This window comes from Ovis aries, chromosome 13 (genome assembly GCF_016772045.2).
Source record: "Ovis aries strain OAR_USU_Benz2616 breed Rambouillet chromosome 13, ARS-UI_Ramb_v3.0, whole genome shotgun sequence".
NCBI lineage: Eukaryota > Metazoa > Chordata > Mammalia > Artiodactyla > Bovidae > Ovis > Ovis aries.
In genome coordinates, this window is record NC_056066.1 from 63421678 (window position 1) to 63443181 (window position 21504).

Below are 21504 nucleotides of genomic sequence, written 5' to 3' on the forward strand. Positions count from 1 at the left end.
CTATTTGGAAACTTATATGTGAACTTGAAATGTGCATTTCCAGGTTCCACATTGAGGACACTTCCAAAGTTATCTGTACTATAGGAAGTCTGAATGATGTGGGAAGTGCTCTGGTTAGAAGTAAGGAGACTGATTTGGGCCTTGCCACTGCCTGCCTTCCTTCCACCACTTTGGACAGCTCTCTCGTCATTCTGGTCTTAACACCCCTTCTGTAAAATGGTGGGGCCTCTTCCAGTTCTGGTCTCAGGGACAAAAGGCCATCTTCTGTACCATTCATTTGCAGCGCACTCTCTTGCCCCAGCTTTGGTTTGTTGGTTACAGATTGTAAAGCCTTAGATTCTCGCTTCCAGCTCCGGAGGAGTAAGGGGAACCATCCAACTGTCTCATTAGCATGGAGAAAAGAAAACAGTAATTACTTGTGCCTCCCTTGATGATTCCTGCAGGGTTGGTTTTTTGGGGAAGGAAAAGGGGAAAACTGGAGATAGCTTCAGCTGAGGAGGGAGAAATGCTGTTGGCTGCCCAGAAAAGACAAGAATGATTGTCTTGCATGTCTGTTGTATTCTCTAGACATTCCTCCAGGCAGCCTAGACACTGCCTGGATTGAGTTTCATCTATTTATGGCATGTATAGTGTTCTCATACATGGACATGAATTGGGCTCGAGAGCCCTAATGTCACCTGTCATTAAGAAAGCAGCTGCCCTCCCAGGCCTCTCTTTGTGATATGCTGTGCATCCTGACACCTGTCTTTATTGCGGAGTAGAAGAGGGTTTTACTGAGCCATTTTGTGACTTGGCTGCATTTTTATTATGTTGTGAGGTCATCTTTTTAACCCCCACAGCAACACAGCCAGTTGGTTTATTATGCCGGGGCATAGGCAACACACAGTAGAGCCAATCAGAGTCAAGGTCAGGTATTCTTGTCTTTGGAAGGAGTTTGGAACTGCAAGACCATGGGGTTTGGTCCAGGCTGGGAAGAGCTGACCTCACAAAGATTGAGGCAGTTAGGGTTTTGAGGCCAAGATGTTAGGGGGCAGGCTAAACAGAACTAAAATAGATTGGCAGATGTGGCTCCTGGGACAAAAACTGTTTGCTCTGTGGCCAGTCTCATACTCCCTGCTGTCTGGGCAGTTGCGCACCTTCACATACTGATGGTACAAAGAAATGGGTCTGAGACTCCCTGCAGGAGAGCGCTGCCTGATTGGACCTGGAGCTGTTATGCTATGATTATGTCCTGTGGCTGCTCACTTGTGCCTTGGTTGTCACCCTGGAGGCCTAGAGAACTAGCTTCCATTTTCCTTCCTCTGTCCCGAGGAAGATGTCACTTCAGAAACACCTTTTCAGTCTTCCTGTATTCCCTGGAGTTTCCTCTACTCTAAACAGCAGGGATTCTGTAGGGATGTTGTTGTTCAGTTACTAAGTCGTGTCTGACTCTTTGCAGCCCTGTGGACTGCAGCATGCCAGGCTCCTCTGTCCACTGTATCCCAGAATTTGCTCAGATTCATGTCCATTGAGTCAATGATGCTATCTAACTGTCTCATTCTCTACCCTCCCCTTCTCCTGCCTTTAATCTTTCCCAGCATCAGGGTCTTTTTCAATAAATCAGCTCTTTGCATCAGGTGGCTGAAGTATTGGAGTTTCAGCTTTAGTATCAGTCCTTTCAATGAATATTTAGGGTTGATTTCCTTTAGGATTGACTAGTTTGATCTCCTTGCTGTCCAAGGGACTGTCAAGAATCTTCCCCAGTACCACAGCTTGAAAGCATTAATTCTTTGGCACTCAGCCACCTTTATGGCCCAACTCTCACACCTGTACAAGACTACTGGGCCTGGCATAAGTGACTCAATGATAGGTATTTTTTTTCCATCTAAGTACCACAAAAGATGAATGAAACAATAAAAAAGACTTGAGAGAAAGGAAAAATGTACTTTCGCTATTACTTATGTATCATTGGGGCTTCCCTGGTGGCTTAGAAGGTAAAGAATCTGCTGACAGTGCAAGAGACCAGGGTTTGATACCTGGATCTGGAAGATACCCTGGAGAAGGGAATGGCTGCTCCCTTCAGTATTCTGGCCTGGAGAATTACGCAGAGGAGCCTGGCAGGCTACAGTCCATGGGGTCAGTTCAGTTCAGTTGCTCAGTGTCCGACTCTTTGCGATCCCATGAACCGCAGCATGCCAGGCCTCCTTGTCCATCACCAACTCCTGGAGTCCACCCAAACCCATGCCCATTGAGTTGGTGATGCCATCCAACCATCTCCTCTTCTGTCGTTCCCTTCTCCTCCTGCTCTCAGTCTTTCCCAGAATCGGGGTCTTTTCAAATGAGTTAGCTCCCTGCATCAGGTGGCCAAAGTATTGGAGTTTCAGCTTCAACATCAGTCCTTCCAGTGAACACCCAGGACTGATCTCCATTAGGATGGACTGGTTGGATCTCCTTGTAGTCCAAGGGACTCTCAAGAGTCTTCTCCAACACCACAGTTCAAAAGCATCAATTCTTTGGCGCTCAGCTTTCTTCACAGTCCAACTCTCACATCCATACATGACTACTGGAAAACCATAGCCTTGACTAGACGGACCGTTGTTGACAAAGTAATGTCTCTGCTTTTGAATATGCTATCTATGTTGGTCATAACTTTCCTTCCAAGGAGTAAGCGTCTTTTAATTCCCAGGCTACAGTCCATGGGGTCATGAAGAGTCAAACATGGCTGAATAACTAATGCTTTCACTTTTTCATCATTAAGGCCCAAAGCCTTAGTTATTCTCATTTATTCCTAATAACCTTTTTTTGTTGTTGTTGCTGCTGTTGTGTTTCTTTATTTTTTTAGAAATAGACTTAAATAGTTTAACTGTTTCTTGACAATCTTGCTTGATCCATCAGAAAATCCTGCAGGAAAGTAGATACTATGACCCTTATTTCACAGATACAGAAAAAAGATCCAGAAAGGTGAAATGACTTGACATGGAAAGTCAGAACATGGAGCTCAGAGTCAGAACATGGAGCTTGAGATCTTGGTTGGACCTTCTAGACCTTAGAACAAAGGTAAATGGGGCAGGTGTTTTATTCAGTCACAGGTTCCCAAAGTACTTCATATCTTCTACTTGCCAGACTCTGTCAGATACTTGAGTTGTTACAGTTAAGATCCTCCTCCTGCTGCTGCTGCTGCTGCTAAGTCGCTTCAGTCACAGCAGCAGTAAACATCCTCTTCTCTTCTCCCCTCCCCCTCAGTTCGGTTCAGTCGCTCAGTCGTGGACTCTTTGCAGCCCCATGAAGCGCAGTATGCCAGGCCTCCCTGTCCATCACCAACTCCTGGAGTTTACCCAAACTCATGTCCATTGAGTTGGTGATGCCATCCAACCATCTCATCCTCTGTCGTCCCCTTCTCCTCCTGCCCTCAATCTTTCCCAACATCAGAGTATTTTCCAATGAGTCAGCTCTTCGCATCAGGTGGCCAAAGTATGGGAGTTTCAGCTTCAACATCAGTCCTTCCAATGAACACTCTGGACTGATCTCCTTTAGGATGGACTGGTTAGATCTCCTTGCAGTCCAAGGGACTCTCAAGAGTCTTCTCCAACACCACAGTTCAAAAGCATCAATTCTTCGGCGCTCAGCTTTCTTTATAGTCCAACTCTCACATCCATACATGACTACTGGAAAAACCATAGCCTTGACTAGACGGACCTTTGTTGGCAAAGTAGTGTCTCTGCTGTCTGGGTTGGTCATAACTTTCCTTCCAAGGAGTAAGAACCTTTTAATTTCATGGCTGCAATCACCATCTGCAGTGATTTTGGATCCCAGAAAAATGAAGTCAGCCACTGTTTTCCCATCTGTTTCCCATGAAGTGATGAGACCAGATGCCGTGATCTTAGTTTTCTGAATGTTGAGCTTTAAGCCAACTTTTTACCTCTCCTCTTTGACTTTCATCAAGAGGCTCTTTAGTTCTTCTTCACTTTCTGCCATAAGGGTGGTGTCCTCTGCATATCTCAGGTTATTGATATTTCTCCCAGCAATCTTGATTCCAGCTTGTGCTTCCCCCAGTTCAGCATTTCTCATGATGTACTCTGCATATAAGTTAAATAAGCAGGGTGACAATAAACAGTCTTGACATACTCCTTTCCCTATTTGGAACCAGTCTGTTGGTCCATGTCCAGTCCTAACTGATGCTTCTTGACCTGCATATAGATTTCTCAAGAGGCAGGTCAGGTGGTCTGGTATTCCCATCTGTTTCAGAATTTTCCACAGTTTATTGTGATCCACACAGTCAAAGGCTTTGGCATAGTGAATAAAGCAGAAATGCTTTTTCTGGAACTGTCTCGCTTTTTTGATGATCCAGCGGATGTTGGCAATTTGATCTCTGGTTTCTCTGCCTTTTCTAAAACCAGCTTGAACATCAGGAAGTTCACGGTTCACATATTGCTGAAGCCTGACTTGGAGAATTTTGAGCATTACTTTACTAGCTTATGAGATGAGTGCAATTGTGCGATAGTTTTGAACATTCTTTGGCATTGCCTTTCTTTGGGATTGGAATGAAAACTGACCTTTTCCAGTCCTGTGGCCACTGCTGAGTTTTCCAAATTTGCTTGCATATTGAGTGCAGCACTTTCACAGCATCATCTTTCAGGATTTGAAATAGCTCAACTGGAATTCCATCACCTCCACTAGCTTTGTTCGTAGTGATGCTTCCTAAGGCCCACTTGACTTCACATTCCAGGATGTCTGACTCTAGGTAAGTGATCACACCATCGTGATTATCTGGGTTTTGAAGATCTTTTTGTATAGTTCTTCCCCTCCCCCTACCCCCATTCAAATCATTGGATTTTGAGGTAGAAAGAGCTCCAGAGCTGATGTTGCTACATGAGTAAGGCAGATCATGAAGCAAGCACATAGACTTTGGAGTAAAGTAAAGCAGACCTAGGTTCAAATCCTGGCTCTGCTGCTTACCAGCTCTTTGACTGAACGATACATTTAGCCTCCTCACCCATCTTCAATTTTAGTCACTAAGTCATGTCCAGCTCTTTTGTGACCCCATGGCCTGTAGCCTGCCAGGCCACTCTGTCCATGAGATTTCCCAGCAAGAATACTGGAGTGGGTGCCTTCTCCAGGGGATCTTCCTAACCTAGGGGTTGAACCTGTGTCTCCTGCATTGGCAGGCAGATTCTTTACCACTGAGCCACCAGGGAAGACCCATATTCAGTTACCTTGGCTATAAAGTAGGCATTCCATCACTTGCTTCATAGGGTGTTAGGATTAGGAAGGTTGCCAACATAACAACTAGTCCAGCAGTAGCCCAGGTCTTTCTGTCACCCTGCATCAAGGCCTGGCCTAAGCCATTGCTGAAATGAAGCTTCTGAGGCCACTTCTAGTCAGACTGATTCCCCCTCTTCCCCTACTTTTACAACACATAGCACTCTTAAAACTGTTAGGTTGTGCGTAATATATATTTTTTTTAATATATTTGATTTATAAGGTTGTGTTATTTTGTATTAGTTTCTGGTGTACAACAAAGTGATTCAGTTATATGAATGTGTTTTTTTTGTATTCTCTTCCAATATGATTTATTGTAGGATATTGAATATAGGTTCCTATGCTATACAATAGGACCTTGTTTATTTTATATATAGTTTGTATCTGCTAATCCCAAACTCCTATTCTTCTCACATCCCCCCTTCCCCTTTGGTAACCATAAGTTTGTTTTCTGTGTCTGTGAATCTATTTCTATTTTGTTAATATTCATTTGCATCATATTTTAGATTCTACATATAAGTGGTATCATACAGTTTTGTTTTTTTTTTGGCTTATTTCACTTAGTATGATAATCTGGGTTCATCCATGTTGCTGCAGATTGGCACAGTTTCATTCTTTTTTATGGCTGAGTAATACTGTATTGTGGTTTCATTAATCACTGTAAAGATTCAGTGTTGTCTTGTGCTGACATAGCCATATTTTCAAGAGGTGGCAGAACTCACATAATGAAGACAGGTCTGGAATGAGACCATAGTGGGATGAGATCTTTCCAGTTACCTGAGTACTGCTGTACCAGGCTGTGTGTATATGGAGTTCTTCAACCGAGGCCTTCAAGGCAAGTCAGTTGTGCCATGTTGGGAGGTAGAGCAGTGGAAGCTGGATCAATGGAAAACTCAGCTAGCTATTTATGTTAGATCCAGCTTTTAAGACACAAGTCTTCCAAACTTTCTGAAGTAGGCATACTTTCCTATCTACCCTTTGGCCTTAGGTGTTTTTTGATTCACTGGATAGGAGACTTGGGAGGGTTTGCAGTTGACAGAAAGAGCTGTTGACGATTTGGCTGGGTCTCCCACCTTCACTCTTGACCTTCCCTCTCCTGTTACAGTATCACATTGATTCTGTATCAGTGGGAATTGTATCCCTGTTTTATAATTAAGGAATCTGAGGCTCAGGTTAAAACTCAGGTCTTTTGTTAGGAGATAGCTCCATAGTAAGAGTATTAGAAATTTGAACACAAATCTTAACTGACTAGGTCTTCATTGTCTAGAAGCAGTAGTAATGTTTACATGGAAGAAAAACAGAGGAACTGTTCTGAAGCCTTAGTGGATGGTGAGGACAGAGCTTTGATTGTAGTCACAGCCAGAGGTATTTTGAAGAACACAGCAGAGAGGAGAGGAAGGGTTCAGGATAACTTCACCTAATTGCTAGGCCTTGAAGATTAAGATGAATTTGAATATGAATAAATGAAGAGTCATTCCAGATGAGACAGCAACATGGATAAAAGTATGGTAACTGGAAGGCCCACAGTCGTGAGTGATGACCAGACCCAGGGTATAAGAGTCTAGAGAGCAAGGCTGAGGTGATTTGGAGTCATGCCATTTTTTTTAGCAGGGGAGTGGCATTAGGAACAGGAGTCTGAAAGTGTGGGCTCCAGTAGATTGGAGTGGAAGGGGCGGTGGAAGACTAGTCAAAGAGAGACCAGGGAAGAGGCTACTCTTAACAGCCTGTCCTTGTAATGTCAGTAAATTCTAAGAAATATTCCAGTAGTGCAGGCAGGAGATAATGAGATCTTGAACCAAGAGGAAGTTGACACAGTGGGGAATAAAGATGGTTGGGATGTAGAGCCATTAGGAAGAAAAAAAAAACCCTTCAAGGACTTGGGGATGAGGGAAGAAGGGGTTGAAGAGCCTGAACATTTTGAAGTCTAAATATGTACTTGAGAGAATTGTTACACTGTTTGCTGAACCATGGGGACTGGGAAATGGGAGAAGGGTTCACAGTTTGTTGACATATTATTTAATTGGAGGAGCTGATAGTCCTTTCCTATTACCTCCCACCTCTTAGTGCCTCCGCTTTTGGGCTTGCTTTTGGGCTTTAACCCCAGCCTGCAGAGATCCTTTAGTTCCTTGTGTTTGCTACTTTGTTCATACCTGGAGCCCTGCCCCCAGATCCTTCTACCCAGGTCTTACTGCAGCTGTCATTCCTTCTCGGAAATAAAATAGTACATGTAAAGTGCTTAACCCAGTACTTAGACGATTTCAAAGTGTGCCTTAAATGTTATGGCAGTTAAATGACGGTTGTGGTGGTGGTGATTATCATAGCTTTGTGCTCACGGTATCCTTTGGAACTACCTGGCTGAAGGACTCAGGAGTCAACTGGTGTTTAGTAAAAAGCCTGGACTGCAAGTAAATGGAGAGTATCCCAGCGTTGGATATAAATGAGGGCTCTGAGTCATGTCAGCCAGGACTAGAGCATGCGTTTTCTGTCTTTTTTCCTTCTGTTTTTTGAGAAGTGGTATAATATATGATTAAGAAGGCAAGCCCTGGAGGTTGAACTCAGGTTGAAGCCCCGAGTCTACCATCTATTAGCTGTGTGACTTGGGGCAAATTTACTTAGCATTTCTGTATCTGTTTTCCCTTAGAAAAAGTGAAGAATGTAATACCACACCAACCTTACAAGAGTTCCTAAAGATTTAATGAGTTAATACAAGCAAAGTGTTTACAACGAGGCTTGGCACTGTGCTACTGTTCTCTTTACCCCAGTCATTTCTACCCCACATTCCAAGTAATAATATAGGAGTTTCTCTGTCCCAACAGAGGACGGGGTAAGTGGAGAAAACTGAAGTCAACATCATAGTGCTTAGAAGTTTGTCCCATCTGGGTTCTAGGTTTTGGAAGCCTGGAGGAACTCTTTCTTTCTGTCACTACGTTCTAGTTCTGTAGACTTTCTTGTTCTTAGTGTAACAGACTTCCTCTTGCCCATTATTGCCTCAGGGCTTTTGTGCTTATTTCCCCTCTCTGAAGCTCTCTTCCTCTGATCTTTGCAGATCTCACCCCCTTACTTGGGTCTCTGTCTAGCGACTGCTTCTTGGAGAAGTCTTCCTTGACTTTCATCTAAAATAGACCTCATTTCACTCAGTCGTCCTTTCTTTCCTTGCTTTGTTTTATTTTTCTTTATAGCCCTTAGCACAACCTGAAACTGTTTATTAACCTTTTTTTTTTGCTAGGTTGCAAGACCTGTGAGGGCAGGAACTTCAAATGCATGCATTGACCTAAGCTCAGGCCTGTTTTGAGCAAGACCCTGACTGACTTCTCTCTGTTTTAGGTGAGCCCTCTTCCCTGAGGCAGTTGGTGCTGACCCTGTACCACAAAAGAAGAACTTGCTGGCTGAGCTCAGCCTTGCTGCTGGTGAGTGAGGGTACCTGGGCAAGCTTGGGCCAAGATACAGGGTAACTAGTTTGGGGCTTATTTTTACCCTTAGTACAGGTAACATAGATAATTACTCTCCTACTCCGTGCCTAAGAGACTGTCATAGGCAGACAGTCTGGGATCACTTGCCATGAATAAAGCAAAAGCACGCTCATTTCCTGCTGGCTTCTGCCTGCTACTTTCTGCTGCGTGGTATCCTGGACCTAGCTAAACCCATTCTGCCACAAGCTCTCTTAACATGACTTCATGCTGCTGCTGCTGCTAAGTCGCTTCAGTCGTGTCCGACTCTGTGCGACCCCATAGACGGCAGCCCACCAGGCTCTCCCATCCCTGGGATTCTCCAGGCAAGAACACTGAAGTGGGTTGCCATTTCCTTCTCCAATGCATGAAAGTGAAAAGTGAAAGTGAAGTCACTCAGTCGTGTCTGACTCTTAGTGACCTATGGACTGCAGCCCACCAGGCTCCTCCGTCCATGGGATTTTCCAGCAAGAGTACTGGAGTGGGGTGCCATTGCCTTCATAGCCTTTTCATACCTCCCACAAGCTCTCTTAACATGACTTAATAGCCCTTCATAGACTTTTCTGATTTCAGTCTTGAGTGTGACCTACCAAGCCCAGACTCAGTTTTGGGAAATCCTGTGGTTTTATCAGTCCTGCAGAATATGGATCATCAGTGGAGCTGGGGATGCAGTGTTAGAGTGGGGCTTTGTGAAGGGAAAGTCCAGCAAATTTTAGAAGGAAGACTGCAGATGGTGAAATAGGATGGGAAATCAACATATTAAGAATCAGTTGTGTTATGGATCTCATTTATACTATATAAAAATCCCATTTTATAGATGAGGGAATTGAGGCTTAGGAAACTGAAGTAATATGCCCAGGGTTTACGCCTGGAAATCCATAAAGCTGATCTTAGAATCCAGGTCAGTCTGTGAATACCATTCTCTCTGACTTGGCATGCTTTCTTTGGACTGCTAATCTCCTTGGAATCATGATTTTTATTATAAAATTCAAGAAGACAGACCTTCTTAGGGGTTCAGGAAGGAGGCCTAGTTATTTGAAAGGCACAGCAAGGCAGGCAGGAGTTGGGGGTCCCTTCTGAGCAAGGACATTTTTAGTGAGGTGGGCCAAGAGGCTGGAAGAAAGAACCTCCAAGCAGGCGGAGACCCAGACTTAAATATGAGTGGAAGGAGAAGAAAACATCTATAACACTTGGGACCCCATGAGCACTTGGGCTAGCATGGACAGGGACCTGGTGAGCTGACTTATAGTTGGAAAACCTGGGGCTTTATTGTCTCTCTCAATAGTTTCCTTTGGATAATCTGTTTCCCTATTTTTAAGTTGTTAGAGTGCCTCCATGTACCTTCACATGTTTATTTTGTGTACACCAACCATATAGGATGTTGTAGAGAATCAAATGGGAAATGCAAGTTGGAAAGCTTTGGGAATTGTAAAAACTGAAGTGAGAGAAGAGAGAAGAAAGTGTTATAGGTATCTCTGGCATTCTCAGTCCCTGACCTTTAGCCACCCCACTCCCCAAAGGCAAAAGGGAAGGTTTTGCTTTGGAAATCTACACTGTAAATTTTCTCCCATGCTCTTCTCTTCCTCTCCTCCTGCTGCAGGCCCTACCAGAAAAAAGTTGAAAAGTTCCACAGATTCAGTCTTTCCAGGGCACAGAGACAGAACCAGGCAGCATTGGCAGCCATCATTTGCAGCATGTAGGCTGCGGAGTACAGGTTTAAATGCACTCTCACAGCCTGGCTGCAAGTCCGCGGCCAGTACAGATATTATGGTTGTTTTCAGGAGTCCATCCCCAGCATGTGTCTGTATTCACTGACTGCTTCCACTGGGATGTTGCTTTGTTACCTACTGTTATCTTAGACCAGGAGGGCTGTTCCTATTTTGGCCCTAGGTTCCCTACCTACTGCCACCCCTCACTATTGTTAGTGAAAACTCATGTATACTGTAGCCTCATATCCTATCAGAGGCCGTGATCATTACACTTTTCCCACCATTTCTCTCGCCCTTGGCTGGTGATAGAGGTCTTCATACTCTCTTCGTGTTCTGTAGTAAGGGACATTCTGTTCTTCCCACTGCCCGCCTGAGGGTCCACAGAGGGATCCGTTCCTCCACCTGAGGCTCCTGGAAATCCACTTTGGCCAACCTTCCCTCCTTTTCTAAGTCTCCAGACACTTGGCTGTCATCTCTTTTGTCTTGGTTAATCTAATGTTCTTTAGCTTCTGGCCTTTCCATGGCCTGGGCATCAAGCTTGGATTTTACTGTTCTTATGACAACTGCCCTGCTAAGTAGTTCCATTGTTGATTCTTTTAAAATATGAATGGTTCCATGTAAAAAACTGTATAATATACTGATACTCATATAATAGCTTATTTATCTAACATCCTCAATTTTCCAGAATCCAGCTAAAAAACAAAAGGTAGCAAAGCATTGTTATCCTTAATACCTTGCACAGTGCTAATTTATTCCTGTTTTTATGTTTTGTTGTAACAAGCTTAACAATCTGGTTTCTAAACCCCCAGAAGATTAAGAACAGGGCATATAAAGGGGAGGAGGAGCTGCTATATTAGCAGCAGAGGTGAGAGCTGAAAGCCAACTGTAAGGGAGATATAAAAGAAGAATGATAAGACAGAAAAGTCAAATGGGTATGAAGGCTGTACTTTAAGGGCAACAGCCCTGTAGACATCTGTACACTTCAGTAAGGTAGGGCTAGGTAATTTTTAAGGTAGTTCTTGAAGGCCAGTAGTATCAAAGAATGTTTAATTACTTGCAGTGTCTGCTGTGGTATCAGATGCTATATTGAATGCTCTACATAAATTGATTTTCTTTTCATCACACCTTGAAAGGTAGGTGGTGATATTCTCATTTTATAAATTATAGAGACTTAAGAGAGGGACACACCCGCTCCAGTGTTCTTGCCTGGAGAATCTCAGGGATGGTGGAGCCTGGTGGGCTGCCATCTGTGGGGTCGCAGAGTCGAACACGACTGAAGCGACTTAGCAGCAGCAGCAGCAGAGAGGGACACACAGGCAGTGACTGGAAGAGCTAATAAACTTAGAATTTAAAAGAATCTGGCTCTAAAAAGCCAAGTTTTTTCTATTATTCTACACTAACTCTTCAGCCGAGGCCTAAAACCCCAGTCCTTCTCAGCCTCTTGGGACAGTGGTTCCACCCACCCCACCGGCCCCAACCCTGCCTTTATTCATTCTCTTGAATATGAATGTCTTTTCCTTTTAAAGATATCCATTCATTCAGTGCCTATTTACTGAGTGTCCACTATGTGCCAGGCACAGTTTTAAGTGTTTGAAATGTAGCAGTGAAAATAGTTTTGTCTCCTGTAGCCTAAATTCTAGTGGAATATAAACAAATGAATATGTATGAAGAAAAATAAAGCAGGAAAAGGGAATAGGGAGGGACCATGTGATGAAAGAAGGCCTCCATGAGAAACTAAAATCTGTACAGAAATATGTACAAGATGAAGTAGTATGAGCTGTGTGTATATCTTGGCGAATAACATGCCAGGCATAGAGTTCAGTAACTTTGGAGGCCCTGAAATAGGAGCATGCTTAATGTTTTGAGGAACAAAGGAGACCAGTGTAGCTAGAGATGAATTGAGCAATAGGAGGAGTGGATTATGGAGAAGTCACAAGGGTAGACAAGGACTCGGATCACGTGGGGCTTTATTCTCAGCGAAATAGGAAGCCGCTGGATATTTTTGAGTAGATGAATGACATAATCTAACATCCATTTAAAAAAAATCCCTCTGCATGATTGTATCGGCCAGGACCTCCAATATGTTGAACAGAATTGGTGAAAACAGACACTCTTACCTTGTTCCCAGTTTTAAAGAGAATGGATTCAGTCTTTCTGAGTACTTAAGTGTGATACCAGTAAGTATGATGTTTGCTGCAGGGCTTTTTGGTAGACTTCTATTTATAAGGCTAAGTAAGTTCTCTATTTCTAGTTTATTCAGAGGTTTTATTATGGATGGATGTTGAATTTTGTTTGTTTGTGTGGTTTTTTATCCTCTATTCTACTAACATGGCACTATGATAATTGATTTTGGGATATTAAACCAACATCATTCCTAGAATGAATCCCACTTGGCTATAGTGTATAATCCTTTTTGTATGGTCTTGATTTGGTTTACTAATATTTTGTTGAAGATTTTTGCCTGTATTCATGAGAGATGTCAGTCACTATAGTTTTCTTGTTATATCTTTGGTTTTGGTGTCAGGGTAATACTGGTCTCTTAGGCTGGAGAGTCTTCCCTCTGTTTTCTGGGAGAGTTTGTGAAGGATTGTGATTTCTTTTTTGAATTTTTTAGAAATGTATTTCTTATTTTAATTATTTTTGGCTGCGCTGGGTCTTTGTTGGTGCACTTGGTCTTTGTCTAGTTGTGGTGCACGGGCTTCTTTCTCATTGTGGTGGCTTCTCTCCTTCTGGAGAACGGGCTGTAGGCACCTGGGCTCAATAGTTAAGGCTTATGGGCTTAGTGGCCCTGAGGCATGTGGAATCTTTCTGAACCAGGTACTGAACTCAAGTTTCCTGCATTGACAGGCAGATTCTTAACCGCTGAACAACCAGGGAAGTCTTCATTTTTAAATGTTTGATAGAACAAGCCATGTGGACTTGAACTTTTCTCTGCTGGAAGATTCTTAATTACTAATTCAAAAATTCTCATTGTAGGTCTACTCAGATGTACTGTTTTTTTTTTTTTTCCTTTTGTGTCGTTAATTTGTGTGTGTCTAGGAATTTGTCCCTTTCATCTAAGTTGTTTAATTTTGTGGCTTAAAGTTGTTCATAGTATTGTCCTGTAATCTTTTTTAACTCTAGAAGGTCAGTAGTGATAACCCTTTGAGTAGTGATAACCCTTTTTTCATTCCTGATTTTGGCAATTTGTATTTTCTCTGTTTTTCTCTTGGTCAGCCTTACCGAAGGTTTAATTTTGTTGATTTTTTTCAAAGAACCAGCTTTTGGTTTCATTGTTTTTCTGTTCCACTGATCTCTTACTTTAATATTTGTTTTTCCTAACTTTAGCTTGCTTTGGATTTAGTTTGTTCTTTTTCTAGTTTCTCAAGTCTTCAGTCACTTTTTTAAGGCACTCGCATCCGAAATGAAACTCTTCTTCAGGCATGACTGACCTGCGGACTGTCACATGCTCCTCAGTAGTAGTCTCTGGAGAACTATCTGGAGCTTCAGGGAGGGCCTGACTGAGACACAGTGGAGGAGACAAGTGGTCCACAGTGTTGTGCCACCAGCAGGAAGGGGTCTAGGGCTTGACCCGTGGCACCCTGGATCCTGCCTGCCCCAGGTGCCCCACCACCACCTGAGATTTGTGTGGGTGGGCCTGAGATCCCTTGCCCTCAGACAAAGGGTATGTGCCCCCATGCTGGCTGGGGCAGGCCTAAGATGTGGACAGTTTGGTTGGTGGTGATGTGATACATGGAAAACCAGGCTTTCTCTACTTTCCTAGGAGATTTTGCCTGATACAGAGCTAGAGGAGACCATGGCCCACCTCACAGTCTTCAGAGACAGATGGCTTTGGAGTTCCTGTTAATGACTGAGATTCTAAGCAGAAATTTGATTGCATCAACGATACAAGGCTTAAAGGCAGATACCAAATAAGTACGCTTACAAATAAGGGTACTTATTTGTGCCCTTTAAAAGTTTCCTCAGTGTTCAGTTCAGTTCAGTTGAGTCACTCAGTCCTGTCCAACTCTTTGCGACCCCATGGCCTGCAGCACACCAGGCCTCTCTGTCCATCGCCAACTCCCGGAGTTTACTCAAACTCATGTCCACTGAGTCGGTGATGCCATCCAATCATCTCATCCTCTGTCATCCCCTTCTCCTGCCTTCAGTTTTTCCCAGCATCAGGGTCTTTTCAAATGAGTCAGTTTTTTTTTTCACATCAGATAGCCAAAGTATTGGAGTTTCAGCTTCAACATCAGTCCTTCCAATGAGTACTCAGGACTGATTTCCTTTAGGATTGACTGGTTGGATCTCCTTGCAGTCCAAGGGACTCTCAAGAGTCTTCTCCAACACCACAGTTCAAAAGCATCAATTCTTTGGTGCTCAGCTTTCTTTATAGTCCAACTCTCACATCCATACATGACTACTGGAAAAACCATAGCCTTGACTAGACAGACCTTTGTTGGCAAAGTAATGTCTCTGCTTTTGAATATGCTGTCTAGGTTGGTCATAACTTTCCTTCCAAGGAGTAAGTGTCTTTTAATTTCATGGCTGCAGTCACCATCTGCAGTGATTTTGGAGCCCAGAAAAATAAAGTCAGCCACTGTTTCCCTATCTATTTGCCATGAAGTGATGGGACCAGATGCCATGATCTTAGTTTTCTGAATGTTGAATTTTAAGCCAATTTTTTCACTGTCCTCTTTCACTTTCATCAAGAGGCTCTTTAGTTGTTCTTCACTTTCTGCCATAAGGGTGGTGTCATCTGCATATCTGAGGTTATTGATATTTCTCCTGGCAATCTTGATTCCAGCTTGTGCTTCATCCAGCCCAGCGTTTCTCATGATGTACTCTGCATATACATTAAATAAGCAGGGTGACAATATACAGCCTTGACGTACTCCTTTTCCTATTTGGAACCAGTCTGTTGTGCCATGTCTAGTCCTAACTGTTGCTTCCTGACGTGCATACAGATTTCTCAAGAGGAAGTTCAAGTGGTCTGGGATTCCCATCTCTTGAAGAATTTTCCACAGTTGATTGTGATCCACACAGTCAAAGGCTTTGGCATAGTCAATGAAGCAGAAATAGATGTTTTTCTGGAACTCTCTTGCTTTTTCGATGATCCAGCAGATGTTGGCAATTTGATCTCTGGTTCCTCTGCCTTTTCTAAAACCAGCTTGAACATTTGTAAGTTCACGATTCACGTACTGTTGAAACCTGCTTGGAGAATTTTGAGCGTTACGTTACTAGCGTGTGAGATGAGTACAACTGTGCGGTAGTTTGAGCATTCTTTGGCATTGCATCTTTCTTTGGGATTGGGATAAAAACTGACCTTTTCCAGTCCTGTGGCCACTGCTGAGTTTCCCAAATTTGCTGGCATATTGAGTGCAGCATTTTCACAGCATCACACCATCGTCTTTTAGGATTTGAAACAGCTCAACTGGAATTCCGTCATCTCCACTAGCATTGTTCATAATGATACTTCTTAAGGCTCACTTGATTTCACATTCCAGGATGTCTGACTCTAGGTGAGTTATCATACTATCATGATTATCTGGGTTGGGAAGATGTCTTTTGTACAGTTCTTCTGTGTATTCTTGCCACCTCTTCTTAATATCTTCTGCTTCTGTTAGGTCCTTACTATTACTGTCCTTTATTGAGCCCATCTTTGCATGAAATGTTCCCTTGGTATCGCTAATTTTCTTGAAGAGCTCTCTAGTCTTTTCCATTCTATTGTTTTCTTCTATTTCTTTGCATTGATCACTGAGGAAGGCTTTCTTATCGCTCCTTGCTATTCTTTGGAACATTGCTTTCAAATGGGTATATCTTTCCTTTTCTCCTTTGCTTTTCACTTCTCTTCTTTTCACAGCTATTTGTATGGCCTCTTCAGACAGCCATTTTGTTTTTTTGCATTTCTTTTTCTTGGGGACGGTCTTGATCCCTGTCTCCTGTACAGTGTCACGAACCTCCATCCATAGTTCATCAGGCAGTCTATCAGATCTAATCCCTTGAATCTACTTCTCACGTCCTCATCTGTAGACATGAAATAACAATTTTTATCCAGCAGCTGCAAAAGACGCATTTCAAATAAGTGCTGTATGAAACTGTTAGATACTATATGCATGTAAGGGACTATTAATGTTAGGAATTATGGTCCTAGGGACTGGGACAGCCTGAGAAGAGCAGGAGCCGTGGCAGTACACTATTGCTCTTCAAGGTGTGGGTCATGAACAGCTGACCAAAGTGGATGTTGCAGCTTAATGTAAAGTGGGGGTTCATTGTCTGCCAGTGTTAATCATCCAGTGGCTTCCAGGAGTTTCTGTGGAGAAACTCTGAAGCTTGAGAGCAGTTCAGCTTAGATGCAGCTGTCTCTGTTCTCTCCCCATCCAGGAATTTTGCCCACATTTTATTACTTTGGTTCCAGAGGCAGCTGGCTTTCTTGAGGGTTACTGTCATAGGAAACAGGAAGGTCAAGCTCACTTAGAGGAAAGGAGTAGTATGCAAAAGACTCTGGGTCCCGTTAGGCCCTGTGTCCCCCTCCTTCCCCAATTTTCATTAAGATTAGAGGATCTTTCTGTCTGCTGGAGCAACAAACTTGACAGAGGAGGGACTGGCAGCTCCTAGAGGGAAATTTTAAGGCTGTGGCAGAGAGGTAGGATCTGAGCTTAAAAATAAGGCCAAGAGATCAAAAACTCAAGCTGGGAAATCATACATCAGGAAGCCAAGGTCCATCAGCAGATGTGATGCTGGAATCATGAGATGAGTAGGACATGGAAAAAGGGGACTTACGACTTAATGGGGCAGATGCGGAGAAAAGCCCCCAACGTATTCTACAAAAGATCACATTAACACAAAAGCAGAAATCGCTTCTTTTGAACTACCCATTATTTTGTGTTATCTGAGTCTCTAATGTTACCCTCTACCTTCATCTCCCTCCCCACGCCCCCAGTTAGCATAATATGTCAAGAGTTATTTTACTTAAGTGCGTAGGGCAAGAGACAGTGTTATCTACGTTACAACTGGTCTTCAGGAAATTTAATTAACTGCATCTTTCCCACCGTTGTAAATCTTGAAAATCTCAGGCTACGTGCTGCTGGGGAAAGAGAGGAAGTTATAAAGCCAAAGATTTGAATTTACTGGGACATTCATTTCCTGTGTGACTAACCTCTGAGCTGTAGTTTCCTCTTCTGCAAAATGGGAGGAATGCCTATACAGTTATTGTGGTGCTAATAGGAGATGATGAAAAAAATACCTGGCTAGGATTGGTGTTCAAGCCACTCGTGGTTGATATAAATTCTGATATTATGTGTTCAGTGTCAGATTGTGGTAGAAAGTTGGTATTGTGGTAGAAGTTGGTATTGGTTTTGTTACATTTCTACTAACTCAACCTTGCAGAAGTATTTAATATCTCTGAACCTTAGTTTCCTCAGCTCCAAAAAGAGGGAATGAAGCAGAAAGGTATTCTATAATTGCTGGTGTATCTCTTCCAGTTCTGTGCCTCCAAAGGCAGTTGGTCTGTGGTTCAAAAAAGGAGTCGGGGGTGGGGCAAAAGAGAAGGCTCACCTTCAGTCCTGCTTAAGGCTTCAACAGGGAGGGACAGTTAGAAAGAGTCATTATCTGAGTATAATGAGACGTGTCTGGGAGTTGGCTGCAGGAGCAGTAGCCTATCTCTCAACATTTGGGGTTGGGGGAGGGTGAAGAAAACAATGATAAAATCAGAATAGCCTGGGAGGTTGGAGACTGAGTTGTTATCAAGTATGAGAGAGACCATGAGGCACAGAGCCCAGCTTGTGCTCTGTTACCCGCTTTCTGGGTGTTGCCAGTAAAGCTGTTTCTCTTTTTTTAGCCTCCATATCCCCATCTGTAAAATGAATTAGGCGGTGTATTCTCCAAGGGCCTTTTAGGGCTTCCTAAAATTTCATCATCTGCTCTCTTCTGGCTCTCACATTGGTTTGTATCCAGCTTGTGCCCTTGGTGTTGAGGATTTCATTTACAGAAGGCTTCTTAACTTGCCAGGCTAGCACTAGAGTAATATTTAGAATGCCTTTGAAACCACTGTTTCAAGCCACTGTGAATCATCAAACTTTCAAGTCCAGAAATGCCTTGGTCCACCTGGCCTGACCCCCTCATTTAACACTGAAAGATGATGCAATAGAGTAGAAAGACTACTAAGGGACTTCCCTGACACTTCAGTGGTTGAGATGCCGCATTCGCAATGCAGGGGGCATGAGTTTGATCTCTTGTTGGGCAACTGAGATCCTGCATGCTGGCTTTGACTCCCAGCTTTGACAGCAGACCTTGACTTCAAATTACTGCCAGTAATTAACTTAATCTCTCTGAGCCATAGTATCAGCATCTGAAAATGAGGATAGTGATAAGAGAGTAGGCACATAAAGAATTGTTATTATTTGGAAAAGAAAAAAACTGAGGCCTGAGAGATGATACCACCTGCTCAGAGTCAAGCTCAGGCCAGAATCTCTGTCTCTTGTCTAGGGTTTTCTTGTCCTCTAGAGCCAAGGTCAGCTACGTATGGAGCAGCAATGATTGGAACTGAAAGCATGTCAGCTTTCTTAGCATCTCTGCCAACAGTCTTCTCAATTCCCCTGGGGTGTGTGTCAATAACACAGCCTGCACTTGTTTTAGAAACAAGCTCTTCACAAGCACTCCTGTTTGATTTGCTTTGGCTGATACAGGATCCAGATGCTCTTAGAATAGCACAACAGACTCTCCAAATCAGCCCATTCCCATTCTGAATCACTCACAGCTCTGATCTGCTGCTGGCTGGGGTTTGTTTGGCCCCTAGGTTCCCCCCGACTCCCACCTGTCACGTGAATCTCTCCAGTCATCTTTTGCTATTGGTTCTTTCTCTCTTGAAGGAAGTCATGTGTATTGAGTGTCTACTATGTGCTAGGTATTGTGATAGGTGCTTTAAATTAAAACTATCTTTGTTAATCTTAGTAAGTCCTTAAGTTATTAATAGCTCCAGAAGGAAAATCTGAGGCTCAGTGAAGTAAATGAATTGGTCAGAGGTCATCTACCTAGTATATGAAAGAGCTGGTGTTTGAACTCAGGTTCTCCTGGCTCCATAGACCCCATGCATTTAGCTCTTTCCTGAGTATCATACTGCCTCTGGCCTCTGCCTTTCCAGGAGGGTAAAGTGTTCATGAGTGCCCAGAAAGGGGGATTCGGTGGCTTTAGAAATTGGCAATTGGGAATATCTCCATGCCTTCAGTGCATTTTCCCATTAATTTCTTCTGCTCTACCCTGCCTCTGGAAGAGGCAAGGTACTCTACCAAGTTCTCTAGGATCCAAGTGTGTGGCCCAGAGGTCCAATCACTAAGTGAGAGGCCAGGTTTCAGTCTTCAGCATGGAACGTGGATTCTCTAGTAAGAAGTGTCCTTGTCATTTTCAAAGTGGAATGAGGGGAATACTCAATGAGCCCCTTGTATGCCCAGCTCTGAAATGCATGGGGTGTGAATATCTCAAGTGTGATGAGCTTCCTTCAGGGACCTGGCAAGAGAGGAGGCAGAGGCATACATATATAAAAGAGTTAAGAAGATTGCTCTAATAGGTCTTCAAACCTTTCATCACTTTCAGTTTACAAAGTGCCTTTCTTATAGAGATCCTTCCTTACTTATATAAGGAAACTGAAGGCATCTGCCTTTATTTGGCAGAGTCAGGGGCTAGAGTCCACATCCTTAGTTTTGATAAGGTCAGTGAATCTAAGCCCTCCTGGAAGAGTTCTTCTCTGTGGCCTTGGGTCCCCATCAGTCTTCATTTGCAAAAGGAGGGGGCTTTTAGTCTCTGCCCTTTTCTGAGAGCCCTCCTCTGCCCACTGGTTCCCGTGCCTCACTCCTTCCTGCTCAGCTGCTGCTGCTGCTAAGTTGCTTCAGTCGTGTCCGACTCTGTGCGACCCCATAGACGGCAGCCCACCAGGTACCGCCGTCCCTGGAATTCTCCAGGCAAGAACACTGGAGTAGGTTGCCATTGCCTTGGGCCTTCTTAGTGAGACCCTCTTCTAAATGATATGTTTTAAATGTAGGCTAAGAGGAGATATTTTCCCCAAGATCATTTGCCATAAAATGATGGGATTTCATGGCCAGTAGGAAGAGATCTTAACAGTTACCAATTTTTTTGAGAAGTCCTTTATTTAAACACATAGTTCAATGTCTCAAACAGAGCTGCTCTATTAGAAGTGGCAATGGTGGCCCCAGAGGCCACTGGTCCAGCCTCCCCCTAACCCTCATCAGAAACAGCCTTAGGCATATGACATCAACCTGCAGGGTTGAAATAAAACAACACTGACCTCGGTCAACTTTCCCATTTTATAGTTGTGAAATTGAGGCCCAGCACAGGGCAGTAATAGGCCCAAGGTTACACAGTGAATTAGTGGCAGGTCTGACTCTCAGCCTTGTGCCCTCTTTGCAACACTGAACTTAATGTCATTTCATGACACATGTTCTCCTTCACTAATGTTCTGTGCCTAGATGTCAGGCGTCTTTTGCCTCCTGGTATCTGATTCCTGTGAGGTAGGTGGGTAGGCCTGTGGATGTGTGTACCACGTCAGGGCATAATTCTCATCCACGTGGTGAGCGTGTGTCAAGTTGCATTTAACTCATTGTGGGAACTAGCAGAACGAGCATTGCTGAGAAACGATTTATGTTGGTAGTGGAAAAAGGATTAAAATGAGGTTGCTAAATGAGATCCAAAATTAATGTCCTAATGAAAACGTAACATTTCATGTTGTCTTCTCTACTTAAAAAAAGTGCACTTTCTCAGTTTTCTATACAATAACCTGTAACTTGGCAGAGTTTTAAAATATTTGGGCCCTGTTTGTGAACAGTAAGTCCAACAAAATTCTCTTCTGCAAGAGTATCATGTGACTCTCAGATGCATACTAAAAGAGGTCCTAACATGACTGTAAGGGTCACACAGTTTTCTTTTTGCCTTACTTCCAGTTTTTAAATAATTTTCCTTAACAACACACCACTGAACATGATCAGAGTCTCTGGCATTAAAGCTGATCAGAGCTCTTCCAACTCAGGAAGGCATCTTTCTGCTCAGGGCACAGACCCAACTTCTTTCCTGAAGCTTCTGCAGCTGGCAGCCATCAGCAGGACCTTAACCTGTCTCCC

The 21504-nt window shown here is 43.4% G+C and overlaps 1 protein-coding gene across 13 annotated transcripts in view; it reads left to right on the forward strand.

The window, feature by feature from the left end:
* Window positions 1-21504, forward strand: part of RALY (RALY heterogeneous nuclear ribonucleoprotein) — an 84554-nt gene that overhangs the window by 27796 nt on the left and 35254 nt on the right. For 7 of the 13 annotated variants that reach the window (XM_027977098.2, XM_042230338.1, XM_042230337.1 and 4 more), the window contains exon 2: window positions 8563-8645. The exons of 2 other annotated variants lie outside the window; for them this stretch is intronic. Coding sequence is in view for 2 of the 11 variants with exons in the window: in XM_060397714.1 (XP_060253697.1) it covers window positions 12448-12570 (123 nt within the window). In the remaining 9 variants the exon portion in view is untranslated. Of the gene's footprint in view, window positions 1-300; window positions 3037-8561; window positions 12571-21504 lie in introns of those variants that run through there. 4 more of the 13 variants (XM_060397719.1, XM_060397717.1, XM_060397714.1 and 1 more) reach the window with 2 other exon arrangements.